We start from the raw sequence: 18,324 nt of genomic DNA on the forward strand, positions 1-18,324 counted from the left end.
TGTGCGTTCAGAGAAACTTACAGAGCCTGAAGCACTGTTTTTCAGAGATTAGTGTGCTGGGTCCTTCTGACGGCTACCATGGCTGGCTTTTATTTAGACAAGAACCAGTCCCCTCTTTATAACAGAAGACACATCAGGTCTTGCCTGCAAGTTGGTTTGTCTCTTAGGAGTAAGACGCACACCAATTACAAAACACTGGAGCAGCGGTGGGCAAATTCTTGATGAAATGGGTCAGACTGCGTAACCACTGGGCTCCGGGAGCCATTCATTCAGCCAGTCCCTTGTTCGTTTTGATAAGCGCACATTTGACCGACTTCTGCAGCATGCCAGGTACGAGGCTAGGTGTTGAGGATATAAAGATGAATAGGCATAGTCCCTGTCCTGAGGAGGTAGGAATCTAATAGAAATCACAGGCTCACACAGTCAATGTGGCATTGTAAGTGCAGGGCTGGATGTCTGGACATCTGGGGGGAATAGGAGAGAAGTGTGGGAAAGGAGAGCCAGAAGGATTCAGTGTGGGGATGAGCCTTGGAAAGCAAGTTAGAGCCTCTTATTCATCACTGACACGTGGGCTTGTTGTCCCAGATATGCCCCGTAGAGCTGTGTGATATGCAGTGAGTTCTTTCCCTCTCTGAGCATTGATTTCTTTATCTGTCAGTCATGGGAAAAGGGATTTCTACCAGGCAGGGTATTTGCAGGATTAAATAAGATGATGCATGTGCAGTGCTTGGCCCACGGAGATGCTGTAAGATAGACCTGCTTGGTGGACAGCAGGGCCAACCCTCCGTTGCTCATGTGAGCTCACCTGCTTGCCTTCCAGGTTGAGGGACGTGGCCGGGGCACCCATGATCAGCAGCCGCACGCTTGGCCTACACTTCCACCCACGGAAGGGTCTGCACCACCAGGTGCCAGTCATGTTCGACTATTTCCACCTCTCTGTGATCTCCGTGACCATCCACGCGGCGCTGGTGGCTCTGCGGCAGCCCCTGATCAGGTATGAAGTGAGGAGGCCGCCCTGGGGCATGGGGAGCTACCGTCCGTCACAGTGTGGCAGAGAGGGTCGGGTTTGCCAGGGAGATCAGCGTAGACAAGAGTGCTTCTCCCAGGCTGTAGGTTCAGGCTCTGGTCCTAAATTCTGAGGGGACTGGCAGTCATGAGGGAGCAGGCATCAAGGGCCAGGCGCTGAAAATCTGCAAACCACGGCTGACACTGGGAACACGTGGATTCTATACCCGGCTTCACTTTTGTCGAACTGTGCCTTATTTGAGAAGTCCTGTAATGTCCCTGAGCCACATGATTTCATCTCTCAAACTGTAGCCCTAATGTGTCCCATCTACATAAGGTCTTAGTGAATCCAAAATGAGAACAGTGCCAAGCACGTGGTAGGGCCTCAGTTTTCTTTCTCTCCCTCAAGTTCCTTGTTCAGATAAGGAAGATCCACCTACATGGTTTGCCTCCCTCCATCAGTTAATTTTCCCAGAACATCTCCAAGGGCCCATGAAGCACTGAGGTTTTATGAATCCTTGAGTGGAGGAGCAGAGCTGACAACAGCCAGTGCACTGTGCTGTGCTCAGCTGTCTTTATATTAACACATACTCCCAGCACGGCCTGATACGTGCAGCACATCATTTCAAAACATCACACATGCGCATGGGCAAAATTTGCGCATGTGCAATGGGATATTTAGGGATAGAATCTTACAACGTGGAGTCTCAGAAAGGAAACTTCCCCAGTTTCCCTTTTCTGGATGGCTCCTCAAGTGCTGAGAGTTTAAATGCATGTGGGGGAGACTTGAGTTCTCACTAAGTTTGCTGTCTCTGGCCTGAAGCCCCTATTCCCTGCTGGGGTCAGAGAGCAGGAAATGAGTTATCTGACCTGAACCATAGCATGTGGCCAGGAGCTGGCCCCTGGAGGTCTTGACCCAGTGACCATGCCCATTTGCTGATGGCACTCTGGGGTCTACAGAGGGAAGTCCCACAGGAGAGTTAAAGTCAGAGCTTACTGCAGGAGCAAAGGGCACAGGGAATTGAGGGGTGGAGAGAGCTGGGGAGGGTGGTACCCTAGCCTGGATTCACGAACTGAGATAAAAAAAAGTCTGGGGATGTTACAGCCCAAACCTTGATTGAGCTCCTGGACAGAAACTGGGTCCTCAAGATGAACGAGACACATGTACCAGGGAGACCTGGGGACATTTATTTATTCTTTCATGCAATGGATGTTTATAGTGGGCCTATTTGCTTTAATAAAGGTGTCAGGAGGTACACAGCACATCCTACTCTGGGATCTAAAGATACCTTGGATAGATCCTTCCCTCAAAGACTTCACAGTACAGTGGAGTGGACCAGTTTGCTTACATGATATTATAATATGGTCAATGCTATTCTAGTAGAATTTGATAGAAAATATTATAAGATTCATAATTATAGGAACAAGAGAAAGCAGCCCTGACCTTGGGAAGTGACAGGAGAAATAGAACGCAGAAAGCAGCAGAGAGCAGTCGTACCCTGCCAAGGATGTTCTCTAGCTGGTGGCTCACTATGAGGCTTAGCAAATAAATGGCCTCAAGGCAGAGTCAAGGGCATGATCTGTCTGCCCTCAGTGAGGTGAGGCTGGCGAGGCCGGGCTGGTGGCCGAGGGTTGGGTCCTGGGATTAGCAGGCTGTCGCTGCTAAAGGTGTGGTGACAGCCTGGGGTAGGAAAGGCAGAGCTCCCTGCAGGGTGCTGGGGTCCTGAGAGCGAATTGTCACCAGCTAGAGTTTAGACCATCTTGTCTAGCCATGCTGTTTATTTTTCAGGCATCCTTGGATAAGTCCCCTAACTTTGCTAAGAATCTGTTTCAACATATAAATGAATGAATGAATGAATGAATGAATGAGGAGGAATTTTTAAAAACTGGAGTGTGATACTAAACTAACAGGAATGATGACTGGCTACAGTGAGATGAAGTAAACAGTGTTGCAGTTGGTGAAAGTGTGTTTGGTTCGAGGTGGGTGTCACTAAGCATTAGCCACTTCTAGAAAGGCCAAGCCTGGAAGCTCTGAGATGAATAGATCAGGTCTAGGGCCCTTAAAGGCTGCAGTTTGGCAGAAATACACACAGGCTGTGAACTCTAATTCGGAGTAATACCTGTTATGCCGAGGGGTGTACAAAGCATTGTGGGAGGTCCGTGTAGGGTAGAGATAAAGGGATGGTCTTTAGGATCAGAGGGACCCAGACTGAAATTCCAAGTCCCCTATTAATTCTATTAGATCTAGCACGTGAGCTTCAGTTTCAGTATGTACCCAAAGGCTGTTTGAAGGATTAAGTGAAATAGTACATGTGAAACCCTTGACCATTCATCCAATCGATTGATATTTACTTAGCGCCTACCATATCCCAAGCCTTGATGCGGGGGCCTCATGTCTAGCACATAATAAACACCTAATAAGTGGTAGGTAACTGTTAGCATGGGGAAGACGTGCTTCTGTTTAAAGGACATGAAGGAAAGCTTTCTAGAAGAAACAGCCTTTGTGTGCCACCCAAGGGATGAGAGACTGTGACAGTGAAAAATGAATTTGGGAGGGCAAATTGGAGTTCTGTGCTAATAAGGTAACTAATGACACATTAAGGAATTGAGAATCTGCTTATTGTAGAAGGAAGTGCTGCAGGTTTTGAGCAGGAGAATAACTTGATGAGCGCCATGTTTTGTAGAGACCCCAGCAGTTGTGAGTGGGCTGCACAGGGAGTCACATCCGAGCAGAGGCAGGAGGAGGAGTTAGGAGAGGGGAAGTGTTTACAGCAACTGAAATGGCAGAGAGCCGCCCTCACTTCTTTTGTGCTAGGGGCCCTGATACTATTCTAATGAGAATTTCGGGATCTAGGAATTCTTACTAAAAAGTTTAACCTTCGGCAGAAACAGTCTCTTGCAAGTTTGTCTGCAGCAGCCTTGCTGGGTAGGAGCACAGATAGGAATTCACAGTAAGAGCTTAGACTTCTCCGGGGATGGGGGTAAAAATAGAACTGTCTTCTGTTCTCTGGATTTTGCAGGAAGAAATTCTCTCAGTTGGCTCACAGTAGCTGGGAACAAAAGGGAACCCTTTAAGGTTGTGGGAAATACCTATCAAATGGGGCAGGCACTAGCTTTTCCAGAAAAGCAGCTCTTCGCAGCATCAGTTAAATCCAATCAGTATGAAGCAGGTGTAAAATTAAAATTTAATCTCAAAAGACCCTTAACCTTCACTGAACCAGACTGAATAAAAGAATATGATTTTTAGTCCTCAAATGAATTCAGTTAGATTTCCCTTGAGGGATTCAGATCCACTGGAAAAGCTAATCGAGGACACCCTTAAGCAAATAACAAGTTATTTTAGTTATTAATTTGTATTCTGTCCCAGGAATGTGCCATAAGTATCCACACACACACACACACACACACACACACACACACACACATATACACATTCTACTTTTCTTCTGGAATGTTCCTTCTATCCATCGTTTAGCTAAATTGTAGAGTTGCTTCAACTTGCAATTCACAACAAATCAGAATAATGGTATTATATTTTATTATATCTGTGTCATTATCAGGAATAGCTACTAGCATTTATTGAATCATTACTATTTGTCTGACACTGTACTGGAGGAGTCCCTGGCTTATCCTGTGGAATCCTCACAATGATGCTATGGTTAAAGTGCTCTTTTCCACCCTTCTGACTCGAGGAAACAGGGTAGCAGAGGTCGAAAAGCTTGCCCATGTCACACAGCCTGGGGGGGTGGGGGGCACTGCTGGGCTTTGGACCCTGGCCCAGGGGCCTGTTGGCTGCCTCTCCAGCACTTGGCCGTGCTTCACTTGTGTATCATCTCTGACTATTCATCCTGTTTCCTAGTTTGTCTTATAAACTGCTCTTCTGTGCCCACTGGTCTGAGTTTACCTCCCTCGTATTATATTAGTTGCTTTGTGTGTCTGCCTCCCTCTCTAGAATAAATTGTCTATAAGGGGAGGGTTGTGCTTTAATCTGCTTGCCACCCTAACACCTAACGCACTGTCTGGCATATAGTATGGGCCTCATAAATGCTTCAATAAATGAATTAAACAGAAATAGAGCATAATTTCCCTGTCAATATTTTAAGCAGGAACAGGGGTCTCTTGGGTTAAATCTCCCCACGACTTTTTCTTAAACACTAATGACAAAGATGATGCCACCTGGGGCAATGTATTATCAAGACCTTTGCCATCAGAGACTTTCAATCTCACCAGGGGATTAAAAAATATCTATCAAATAGTATTTACATTGTGACAAAACAAGTAACCTTAAGATATTAAATAAAAGAGCTCTGATAAAAAGGAAAAAATCAGTATAAATAGACTTTACAGATCTATCAATTGATAAAAATCAAACAAGTAAAGGGAAGGAGAGATGATCATAAACCCAAATAAAATAAATTTGAGCAACCCCGCAGCCTTTTCTAATCTTCTTCCATCCCAAAATTGATAGTCGCTGTCACAGCGTGGCAGCTGATCTTTCCGCTGCATCGCAGAGCTGGGTAGCACCTGTATATTTGTCTGTTGAACAGATTACAATATTCCCCACTAGCATTGACAGGGAGAGAGCTTAATTCATCAGGACAGCCTTTGACATCGGCTCGACTCTCGTGTGGATGCTGGAGGTGGATGTTGTTTTATGCTTTTCCACAGAAGAACAAACAGAGGTTCAGAAGCAGAGACGAGACTCAGATTGTGTCCAGCTGGGGCTGTTCCCAGTCCTTCTGTGGCCCGTTCCACCTGCCCCTCGGTTCACATGCCCTTGAGCTCTGCTCAGTATCCCTCACGGGTGTGTTGTTGGCATGTAGGGTGGACATTTCTCTGTATACATTGTAGGGATATGTAGCATCCTTGGCTCCTAAGCTTACGTGTGAGTTGCTCCCTTATCATTAAGACATCCAAAAATGCCACATGCAGACACCCCAGGGGGTGAGCTACTCTGTGTAAATGACTTACCCCAAAGACTCCACAGTAACACCCCTCGAGGAAGCTGAGTTAATGGCAAACATCACTTTCTTTACATTCTTTTTCTCCCTCTTCAATTTTCTTCCTTTTAGTTTTACTCGTCCGGGAAGAGGCTCCTGGCTTGGTAGAGGTGGCCCAGACATGGGGCAAGAACAGTCCATCATTTCTCTGGAAAACCTGGTCTTTGGAGCTGGATACTGCAAGCCGACTTCCTCAGAGGTAACGTCTGCACAGGGCAGTGACCCCGCGACTTGCAAACTTCACATTGCAGGGCGTGCGCTCTGAGATTCCTGCTTCTGTCAAATGCTGTCTATAGAGATCCTTTGCTTATTTGTGTCTTCCTCTCACTGTCCATCATCTTCCCTTGTAACACTTCAACATTTATCTAACACATCCCTAATGCCAAGCCCTGGGGTCGACACAGGAAGTACGTCCTTCATATGGTGCCTCTTATGTGTGGTCCCCTGGAAGAGTAAGGTTCCCTGGAGGTGAGGAGGCTGTGTTATGCAGGGCTTCCCCCAGACTGTGGTAGCATCGAAGGTCTGCTGGCATTGAGCCATGCCCAGTTTGAAAATCTGGCTCCACCTCTCCTTTGTTCACTTTCTGAGCATCAGTTTTCCTACCTGTAGAGTGGGGTCACTGATGGTTCATAATCAATTACATGGAGTGTTATGTGTATCCACTGTTGTAATACGTGAAAAGTTCCCAGCTCAGTACCTGGTGCTCCTAGCTGCTCAATGAATGTGCATATCTGTCCTTCCTTCTGTTCCTTTGTCCCAAGAAACATACGTTACTCTTTGAGGATGTGCAGGGCTTTGGCCGCATACAGTATTACTTTGTCCTTACATTGTCAACCTAAAATAATCAAGAAGGTCAGAATCTAGTTTAAAAGGAGTTTATTCAGGTGCAGAGGTTGAGGACTGCAGCCCAGGACACACTTCCAAGTTGCCTTGGAGAGTTCTCTGGAGAAACGAAGAGAGGCACAAGTGTTCAAAGAAAACAAGGAAGCATGGGGGTGGGGGGTGGATAATTACAAAAGTGGTTCTTCAGGAATTCTCATTGGGTTACAGGAGTAACATTGGTTTGTGATTGGCTGGACATTGCTGAACTATAGGGTGGGTGGCATTTTATGGCTACTTGGCATCAGTTAGTCTAGAGCCTGAGTAGCATGTGGCTTTAAGAGGATGTGAGCTCAAGAGTACGTGAGACGTGCCTGGTGCTACATTGTAAATGCCTTTCTGGGCCTGATAATTTAAAGGGGCTCACATTCCTCAGATAATTTTTTTTTGTCTTTCTCAGGATGGTGTGTCTTTATTAGTGGTCTGCTCAGAAATAACTAGCCTGTATTATTCAGGGTTTTCCAGAGAAACAGACCAATAGGAGATATAGAGATATAGGTATACACACATACACACAATACACATATACATATACACACGTATACACGCACATGAAGAGATTTATCATAAGGAATCGGCTCACATGATTATGGAGGCTGAGAAGTCCCCAAATCTGCAGTCAGCAAGTTGGAGACCTAAGAGAGTAGTTTATAGTTGTGGTCCAGCCTAAGTTTAAAAGCAGGAGAAAGCTGATGTCCCAGATCAAAGACCATGAATAAGAAATATAAAATTCTCTCCCACTCAGCCTTTTTGCTCTAGTCAGGCCCTCAGTGGGTTAGATGAGGCCCATTCACATGGGAGAGGGCTGTCTGCTGTACTCAGTCCGCCAGTTCAAATGCATGAGAAACACCCTCACAGACACACCCAGGATAATGTTTGACCAAACATCTGGGCACCCATGGCCCAGTCAAGTTGACACGTAAAATTATCCATCACAGAGCCCACATTGTAAGTGTGAAAGGCTGTCCATGCTCGCACAGCCCCCAAAAGAGGTGCTTCATCTTCCTGGGCGTCGGGCTCTGTGCTTAGACTATTCAGAATGTCAGGTGATGCGCTGTGACATCACCTTTTCTATCTCTGAGACCCAATGGGGAGGTCTGGCTGTGAAAGCTGCCCAGGTCATGTCTCCATCAGGTCCAAGCTGCTGTGCCACATTTTCTCATGGCCTTGAGGAACAAAGACAAGAGCTGCTAAGACCCTCCTGAGGGACAGGGAACCTGAAGCCAGAACAGGGCTCTGTGCCGTGGAAGGAGCAGACTTTAGAGCCAAGTAGAGCCAGCTTGAGGGTAGACTTCAGGGACTTAGAGATGCAGGACCTTCGACAAACAGCAAACTTGTCAGAACCCAGCATCCTTGGCATCGACTCAGAACCCAGCGTGCTGTAACTGAGTGAGGAAGGAAGCAAGTAGAAAGTTGAACCTGCCAGGGTGCGGCGGATGTTATTGGCAGCACACTCTATAGGACCATCCCTGCAAAAAGCTCCCTAAGGGCTGACTGAAACCTTTGTTGTGACCACATCACAGTCCAATTTCTCCTCTTCCCAGTCCTACTTCTCTCACACCCCCAACATGTGCCAGCCCAGAAAGCCCCCCCAGTAGATCCGGTACCTGAAAATCCACCCGCTCAGGCTCTGTTGTCCAGGAAACTTGGCCTGGGACATTAGGAAATACCAGTGGTCACAGATCAGTTCAAAGCACTTTCAACACTTATCTCCCAAGTTAAGGGCTGTTGGTGGTGCTAGAGGAGCAGGAAAATGATTATGGTGAGGTGCCTTCATTGAAGAAATTCTGATATACAACTTCCTACACGTCCTTCCAAGACCTTGTTCAGATGTTCAGTACTCTCTGATTCCCTAGGAAGAAATACTTTCTCCTTAATTCTCTGGGTGTCTCTGCCTCTCCTCCACTGGACTCTGAGTAGGTGGGGTAGAGACCATCCCATTCAGCTCCACGACCGCAGGGCCCAGCAGCACACCTGGCACACATAGTTAGTGCTCAAGAAGTGTGTGTGGAATGATTGACTGATACACGTGTGTGAATCATGTTCATGTAAAAAGCTGAGCAGCAAGAGAGTGAGGCCACACGGACCATCATTGCTTTACAAGGCAGCAGAGGGAAACCAAATGGAGGGGGCTGAGGAGCGGTGGGCACCACACTGACATGTAAGTGCCCAGCAGGGCTGCCCTGGGAGGCTGTGCAGATCCCTAAACCTGGTATGGGGTGGGGTGGAGTGAGGCACACTGTAGGTCATTTCAGCCCACCGGACTCTGCCAGGGAGGACACCTCTGAGCACGACCCAGTCCCAACTCGATCTCTGAGCCTGTCGTAATGCGCTAGAGAGAAAATTCTGGTTTCAAATACCTGCTTTGGTAAATACTGTATTACTTGGGGGAACTCATTCACTCTTGTGGAAACTCAATTTTCTCACCTGTGAAATGGGAAAATAGCTATCTTTTAAAGAGAATTTCAGGAGTTAATATGTGTAAAAACATTACAGAAATAGACTTAGCAGGCACATGATACAGCATAGTTTTTTTTTGTTTTTTTATCTTTCTTGGGTATTTTTAGGGACGTGTGTCAAAGCAGACCTCCCTGTCTTTTACGAGAGTCAGATAAAATGGCTTGTTTGTGGGTGCTTAGCATTGAACTTGCTCGTGGAACGTAGCTCAATGGGTTATTTTCAGGACTTGATTCTTTTCCTGTGCATTTTCCATTTGGGTCCCATCCAATTATGTGGATTCATTGCTGTGCGCCCACCCTGTGCCTTCCCACCAGGCCAGGTCTGCCAAGCAAAGAATAAAATCCACTCCCCTCACCCCGCCGGGAGCTATGTATCCAAATCCCTGCGAAGCCCGGTGCATTAACAAATACCATCGGAATCCTCACAGATTGCAGCATCAGCTGGAAGGATTAGAGAACAGGTGCTTCCTTCAAAATAAGCCTTTCCTTGCAGAGACATTTACAAAACTAGAGTTTCATAGCAAAATGAGCTATGAAAAATCATGGGGAGGTGAGGACTGACGTAGCAGGCCATGTCCCTTTCTCATTGGCCCCAGCCCTTCCCCCTTGTGGACTCCGTTCTTTCCTGCTGCACCTTTGACATTTACACCTTCAGATTTAGAATTGGTGGGGCGAGGGCTTGTGTTCTTCTCCATCCCAAACCAGCAGCTTTGCACTGGTCGGGGGGTGATTTGCCCTCATTGGCTCATGGCTTATCTGTCAGTAGGGATGCTAATGCCTGGCTCACAGGGTTGCTGAGAAGATTATGGGAAATAAGCTTATAAGGGTCTTGAGCATAAAGCCTGACTAAAAACTGCCCAACAACCCCCTTGCTGATATTATTTTCTTTCATTTATTCACATAATTAAATCAAATGTTACTCCAACAGCTTCAATGTGGTCTTGTGATGGGACATTGAATGAAGAGTCCTAAATGTGATTTTGTTCTTGGCTTCATTAACATGCTATGTGACCTTGAGCTAGCCACTTCACCTCTCTGGGTCTCAGTTTCACAAGGTGTAGAAAGAAAATTGGATGTGATCATCCTGGAGACCTCCTTTAGCCCTTTCTCTGCTGCTTTTACTGTGATATCCTTGACACTGCCTCGTAGAGTTGGGGGCAGGTGGCACATGCCTGATGTATTAGTCTAGCTTCTCTAGAGAAACAGAACCAATAGGGTTTGTGTGTGTGTGTACTGAACACCTCCTCTGCCTCAAGGTGCACTGTTAAGCCATTGATGTGCATGGACTCCTTCAATTCACACAAGGACTTATTCATATTTTCTTTTACAAATGAAGACATGAGACAGAGAGAGGTTAAGGTATGTCTCCCCTGTCACACAGCTGGGCAGGGGTCATTGTATCTTCTGCCAGACTTAGCGCTCTACCAGAGCGGGGTGTGTTTCTGGTTTATTCACCTGTGTATGCCTGGCACGTGGTCTATGCTCAGGAAGCCTTTGTTGAATGAATGAGTGTTGAACGCCATGGAATCTGAGAACATCCGAATACAGGAGAGCAAAAGCACTTGCAAGCAGAGTGTGAGGCATTTGACTTTCCCAACAGATCTGTTCCTAGTTGGCACTTTGAGCCTTCTGGATCCTTTGCTCACCTGCGGAGATCACAGGTGCCTCCCCGTTGTGGGTAGTGTGTTCTGTTAGAGCAGGCTCTGTCTGAGATGGGTACTCTGGCCCCCAAAGTGGGATCCCCCATCCTCCGTTTGACTTAGAAGATGATTTCCCAGACAGAGGAACATATGTCATTGGGAGAATGTTCAACGTTGCCGCTCTGAAGCCAGCTTTCTCTTAAGCTGGATTGCAGAGAATTGTAGAATACCTTCCTTGAAGTGAGTAATGCTTATACTGTATATGCGCATGGTGTGCTTAGCTTTACAAGGCTCCTTCCGTGCTGAGCCTTGTATTGTGACAGCCCCTTCCCCACTGATGGGAGTTATATATCCAGCAGGAAAAGGTGGTGATGGAGAAACTGAGGCACAGGCAGACTCCTAGGAAGAAATTTTCCCTCTCCCTGGCATGTTCTTTTTATACCCTTTCACCCCCATTTTTATTGGGTTCCTGGCACATTACCCTTGCTTTGAATATACCCTCACTTGTTATTGTAAACATTCTCATATCCTTTTCATGAAGATCTAGGGTCATATGTATAAGACATAGACATTCAATATAACTTAAACATGTCGTTATATTACCTCTGTATTGGGACATCTCTATGAGCAGAGACACCACCATTGATTTATTCACTAATAAAATATTAATCAAGCACCAACTATGTCTCAGGCACTGTGCAAGGAGTTAGTGACAGGACAATGGAAATGGCAGTCTTAATCCCTTCCTTGTGAAGCATCTTCATTTCTAGAGCCCTTGGCACACATTAGAGTTGTCAGCACATTGTAGGTGCTCAGTTAATGCTGGATAAATAAATGAGGTGAGAAGCTATATACTTTTATCTTCTTATATCTATGATGAGTGACCACAGCTGATATAGCCACCAGACACAGTAGGCACAGTACCTGGTAACCATGGCAGTTTTAGGGACCAATGGAACATTTTAATTTCATTTAAAATCAGAAGAAAAAAAACTATACAATCCAGTCTAAATTATATTCATCTTTACACAAACAGTTATGAAACTATAATTTTATACTTGTTTCATGGATGAGGGAGTTGGCAAAAGGCAAAAGTGTCTAGAGCCCACAAAAGTCATAATTCAACCCTGGGAGCACTTGTTCTTATTCCTCATTATTGTTTCCTGATTGCAGACGGAAGAAAGCAGAGCTTGGTGAGCCCAGTTGATTTCCTCAAGGCAGAAGGATACAAACCTAGAACTCAGTCCTCTGTTTGGCTCCAGGCTTTGCTGACACTCATTGTGGCAGCATGTTGTCTTGCACCTGGAATGTGCTACATGGACATTTGTGACTGGATGGAGAGTCCGAATATAAGAGGCACCAGTGTTTGAAATTTGTGAATATTATGCTTTAAGGTTAAATACCTGGAAAGGAGCAGGAGTTATCAGGAAAATGTCCTCCAGATTAATCCATGTTTTTATATGAGTCAGGATTTTCTTATTCATTAAGGCTGATTAAGTCCATTGTGTGTGTTTGTTTTCTTTATTTATTAGTCAAAGGACATTCAGGTTGTTTCTATGTCTTGGCTACTGTGAATAATGCTGCAATGAACATGGGAGTGCAAATATCTCTTTGAGACCCGAATTTCAATTATTTTGGCTATATACTCAGAAGTGGGATTCCTGAATTGCATAGTAATTTCATTTTTAGTTTTTTGAGGATTCTTCATACTGTTTTCCATAGTGACCACACTATTTTACATTCCTACTGCAAGGGTATACAAGGGTTCACATTTCTCCACATTCTTGTCAGTGCTTCTTTTCTTTTTTTCATATAATAGCCATCATAACAGGTGTAGGGTGATGTCTCATTGTGGCTTTGGTTTGCATTTCCCCTGATCATTAGTGATGTTGAGTATCATTTCATAAGCCTGTTAACCATTTGTATGTCTTCTTTGGAGAAATTTCTACTGAAGTCCTTTGCATATTTTTAATTGAGTTATTTATTTATTGTTTTTTTAGTTGAAAGAGTTCCTTATATATTTTCTATATTAACCCCTTATTGGATATATGGTTTATAAATAGTTCCCCCCTCTCATCTGGTAGGTTGCCTTTTTCACTCTATTGGTTGTTTTCCTTTGAGGTTCACTTTTTAGTTTGGTGTCATTCCACTCATCTATGTTTTCAAGAGATGATTTTCAAGATGAATGTCCCCTTATGTTTTCTTCTAGGAGTTTTATGTTTTCAGGTCTGACATTTAAGTCTTTAATCCATTTTGAGTTGATTTTTGTGTATATTGTAAGATATGGGCCCAATGTCATTCTTTCAGGTGTGGATATGTAATCTTTTCTACATCATTTTTTAAAGAAACTATCCTTTCCCTATTTTGTATCCTTGCTACCTTATTGAAGATCACTTGACTGTATATAAGTAAGCTTATTTCTGGGATTTCTATTATTATTTTTAAATCAATTTATTGAGCTATGATTGACATATGTAATGTTTACAACTTGGTGAGTTTGGATGGGTTTGCAGTTTGGTTCCTTTGGCCTAAATTGCTGCTTTTATGCCAGTACCATACTGTTTTAATTATGGTAGTTTTGTAATATAGTTTGAAATCAGGACGTGTGATGCTCCCAGCTTTGTTCTTTCTCAAGATTGCTTTGGCTATTTAAGGTCATTTGTGGTTCCATATGAATTTTAGCATTGTGCTAAATGACATAAGCTAGTTACAGAGGGACAAATACTACATGATTCCACTTATTGAGGTATCTAACATAGTCAAGCTCATAGAAACAAGAGAGTAGAATAATGGAGGTAGGCAGGGGCTGAGGGGGAAAGTGAGAAGTTGATGTTCATTGGATATAAAGTTTCAGTTACACAAGATGGATAAGTTCTGGAGATCTGCTATATAGTACCATGCCTATAGCTAACAATACTGTATTTTTCACCTAAAATTTTGTTAAGAGAGTAGATCTCAAATTAAAATTTCTTACTAGAATTTAAAAAAATGAAAAAAGAAGTTACCAGGGAAACATGAAAACACAGTAGTTATTTAAAGTAAAAAATGTTTTATAGTTTAAAAAACTGTATTTAATAACTTGTACTAATTTAAGAACTAAGATAACAAGTGCTGTTTTGTTCCCCTCATTAAAATGATAAGATTTAAGATTTTTCTTTTAAATGGTTGTCTTATTTAATAAAATCCTGCAAAATAAATAGCAAGTTACTATATGATGGGCTTCAAGCACGTGGCAATACATTACATCAGTCTGCATATAAATCCAGTGTAATTCCACTGTCATTTCCAAAAGAGCCATTTAAATTAGTGAACATGCGCTTTTCATGCAAGTCCACAGTGTTGCTTACTTACGTACCACCCTTTCCTTACTGCAAACTGCCTTGATTCCACATTGCCTGCCTTCTATTTCCTTGCTCCTTGCCAATACTTGTAGGCATGATGGGAGATGTCATATGGCAACAAAGAGGCAGTCACATCCCTTCCCACACTGTCCAGGGTTCCCCACTGTGTCCTTGGTGCCCAGTATGGTGCACAGTGCATGGCATCCACTCAACAAATACGCACTCACCGGGAAGTGAGGGAGCAGCAGGGCACACAGGCAAGAATACTGCACTTAGAGTAAGGAAATCCAGTAGGGCTAAGGTTGGGTTGTCAGTGGATTAACTGTGAGATCTTGAGCAAGCTATTTAACTACTCTGAGCCTCTTTTTCTTCTTTTCTTTATGGGGAGGATAAAATCTGCTCACCCTAAAAGGTCTGTCTGGGACTCAGGAAAGGTGAGGTATTTCCCCTTTCAAGAATACTTTCCTTGCTATCCCCTTCTTTCTCCCCTCCCTGCTCCCCATCCCAGGATGGTGTGATGGTGACAGTTCAAACCCATGTACCTTTTAACAGAAGTGTGACAGCTAAATGTAGTGAGCAATTATGCATATTTGGCTCTATCCTGGATATTTTTAATGTACTTCCTCACAGCTCCCTGAATATATTCATGTTATATAGTTGAAGACATTAAAGCTCTCATAACTTAAGCAAATTGGCCCGTGTCAGACAGTTGGTCCCTGGAGGGACTGGGATATAAGCCCAGATCTGACTGTGTACAATACTTTCCCTCTGTCCCCTTTGAGTCATTTTCTCCTGCTCAACTCCTTTAATCCCCCCTGGCAAGTGTCAGAGTTGTATCTGTTCCATTCTGTACCTAGCAAGGAGCAGTCAGCAACAGGTATCTCCTTATAAATAATTATATCAGTGTTAGCTCCATTTTGCAGTGATAAACCTGAGTCTAAGCCACTCATAGTACATTACTGTGAGCTCACGTGTGAGGATGAGCTCAAGTGTGAGGCTGCCTGATCCCTGCTCTTATGGGGTTTACAATTTAGCCAGAAAAAAATGATCTTCAAAAAGTAATTTAATATGAGATGAAAAGCAAAGAAACAAAGTAGACTGAAGAACTTCAGATGTTAGTTGACTAGGAGAGACCAGAAACAAATAGATTGACAGCCCACTCAGTAGTTTTTAGAAAAGTATATTGTCGAAGAAACCAGCAGCATGGACTACAAGAGTGTTTTACTATTCAGGGCTGATGTCAACCCGTGTCCCTCTGGTGCTATAGAGCAAGAGGCAGGCTTTGAAAACTATATTGTCCCCAAAGGATCATGAGCCCCATTGCCAGAATCAGAACAGACCAAGAAAACTAAGGCAGACCCAGACTACATGAGTCCAGGGGCATGGACCAAGGAGTTCCAACCACTAGCAGAATTTCTGACTAACCAGAAAACCTTTTGCACGTCCAGCTACAGAGCCTTCATTCAATTTGCCTTCCTGGCCAAATTTCAGAATTTCCATAGTCCAGGTCTACTGCGTGTCTCCAGTTTTCCTCCATCCCCCCAATAGAAATGTTTTATGTCAGCTACCCTGTTATTTCCTACCATTGTCCATTGTGAAGGGTAGTTAACATCTATTTTCAGGCCTTAGATTGCTGGACATAAAAGAGTCACATCCAGACCCAACGTCAACACCACTGCCCATCACTCAGAAATCCTGCAGTTTGAATATGATGCAGTGACTGCATGAGCTTAGCATGTGGTTATTCTAGGAGTTGGTGGAAGGGTGAAGTAGACGGCGTGTGATCGGAATGGCAGTGGTGGCAGACATTGGCAGGATCCTCATTCATCTTTACACGCACGATTGAAGATAAGTTTCTGAGTCTCCCTGGCAGTTAGTTTGGGGCCATGTGTCTGGAGTACACGTCTTATCCCTTGAAAATATTTTGCACGATACTCCAGGCTTTCCACCCCATCCTATGGGGCCTTTGGAAGATGCATGTTAAAGGTGGCAACATTACAGGATAGAAGGAGCCTGGAGCCTCCAGCTCCTGCTTTTCGTAAACTGCCAGTGAAGCCTGCGGCTCCACAGAGGCCTTTGCTGCTGCGATAACTCAGCTTTCACGTTGCCACACAGGGAAAGCTGAGAGTTATTTGTTCCTTCAGCACTGTCTGGCGTACTCTGACTGTAACAGTGGGTCTCTGGGGAAGAGCACCCCAGATAAAAGGACCGTATTTATCAAAGGCTAGAAGCCTGATGTGCAAAACCCCTTTAGCGTCTGTGTTGTGGTCTTGAGATTTAGTGTGCCTGTTAAATTTAGTGGAAAATGGGCTGGATCATGGAAGGTCCTGGAGATGATTCTTTTAGACTCAGTTTCTAGAAGGCCCCGTGCAGAAGGTGCCAAGGAGGAGGCCACAGCAGGGGTGAGGTATGGAGGGAGTGTACAGTGGTGTGAACTCCTTGACCCTCCTTCAAATGCCTGCCCCAACTATTGGAAACACCCAGAAAAGGGGCCGAATAGCCTTCTGGTGATGGTGTCACCAATGGCTGTGTGACTGGGTTGTGCCCGTGCACACACATGTGGGTGCTCGTGTAGAGAAACGCAGTTCTGTTTGCAGGAGGGATAAAGCAATTGCCACAGAAGCAGCTGTGTTCTGTTTTTAACCCACTCAGCAGAACAACAGGACCATGCACCTGTCTATACGTGATACCCCGCCTCTCTGTCCTAAGTCTAAAATCTCAGCTGGCCCAGGAAGAGCAGCTGCTGCAGTTTGATGGCCAGAGGGAATGCCGAGAACCAGGGTACGTCCGGGTTTTGTGCTGTAATGCAGGCGGCATTGCTGTCCTCTTCTCTTCTTTGTCCTTTTCCCAAGTCTCTTAATGGTCTGATGGTACTGCTTGAGGTTAAGAAGAAGAAAGAGAAATTCCACTGAGCACCCAAAAGTCATGGGGTGCATGCCGCACGCCCCCCGTAAGCTGGCTCCTGGGAGTCTGTCGTTCAGCTCAGCCTATGAAACCTGCCTTGTAGAATACAGATCTACTCCCTGCCAGCATATGTCAGTCAAGCTCCACGACCTCTTAGCTCTGTATACTCTTTAACCTGGACATCAGAAGTCTGACATATTTGCCCTTCTTAGTAGCTCATTAGTGCTAAACAACCTTGAACATGGTACCAGACCACAGGCAGAGAGCATCTGTCCCTGGGGCTGCCCCTGCAGTTGGGATGACACAATAGTTACTAACCAGGAGTTAATAACTCCTGGAGAGTCTCTTCTTTAATAGGGATATCTGAGCCCTACCCCTAGAGATTCTGATTCAGCCCAGCTAAAGTGAAGTTTAGATAGCAGTATTTTAAATATCTCCCCGGGTGATTCTGATGTATGCCTCCAGTGAGGTCTCCTAGAATGGTCCCAAAGGCACAGACTTTGGAGTTGGACACACAGATTCCAACCTAGGGTCTGTCACTCTGGGACTTGATGTCATCATTTAACTTCTCTGAGCTATAGACAATGTATACATAAAGTGCCCAACCCAGGTTGGGAGTGCAGTAACATTCGTGACTCAACCAGGGATTTTTTTTCTGTCCTTGAGGAAGGCAGCAGAAGCTGTAACATACCTACTTCTGCATAGTCTATTAGATTTTGTTGATTGCAAGATTCAGGATTTACTACAGAGACGTGACAATGGGGAGTTATTTTTCAATGGATAAAAACAAGATGAGTAAGTTTTAGAGATCTGCTGTACAACTTAGTATCTATAGTCAATAATAGTGTATTGCACGCTTAAAAATTAGTTGAGAGGGCAGATCTCGTGTTAAGTTTTCTTACCACAAAAAAAAAAACCACAACAACAAACAGACAAAAAATAAAACAGCAGAGAGGCACAAGGGAACATTTGGAGGTGATGAGTATGTCTATATCCTTGATCATGGTGATGGTTTCACAAGTATATGCATGTGCCCAAAGTCACCAAATTGTATACATTAAACATATGCAGGTTTTTTTTTGTTTATCAATTATAC

At 44.5% G+C, this 18,324-nt stretch overlaps 1 protein-coding gene across 1 annotated transcript in view; it reads left to right on the forward strand.

The window, feature by feature from the left end:
- Positions 1-18,324, forward strand: part of FAM135B (family with sequence similarity 135 member B) — a 180,894-nt gene that overhangs the window by 98,385 nt on the left and 64,185 nt on the right. Inside the window, exons 5-6 of the mRNA XM_045561074.1 lie at positions 821-994; positions 6,078-6,204. Of these exons, the coding sequence (XP_045417030.1) occupies positions 821-994; positions 6,078-6,204 (301 nt within the window). The remainder of the gene's footprint in view (positions 1-820; positions 995-6,077; positions 6,205-18,324) is intronic.

The sequence above is a fragment of the Lemur catta genome, chromosome 9 (assembly GCF_020740605.2).
Source record: "Lemur catta isolate mLemCat1 chromosome 9, mLemCat1.pri, whole genome shotgun sequence".
In the NCBI taxonomy this organism is placed as follows: Eukaryota; Metazoa; Chordata; class Mammalia; order Primates; family Lemuridae; genus Lemur; species Lemur catta.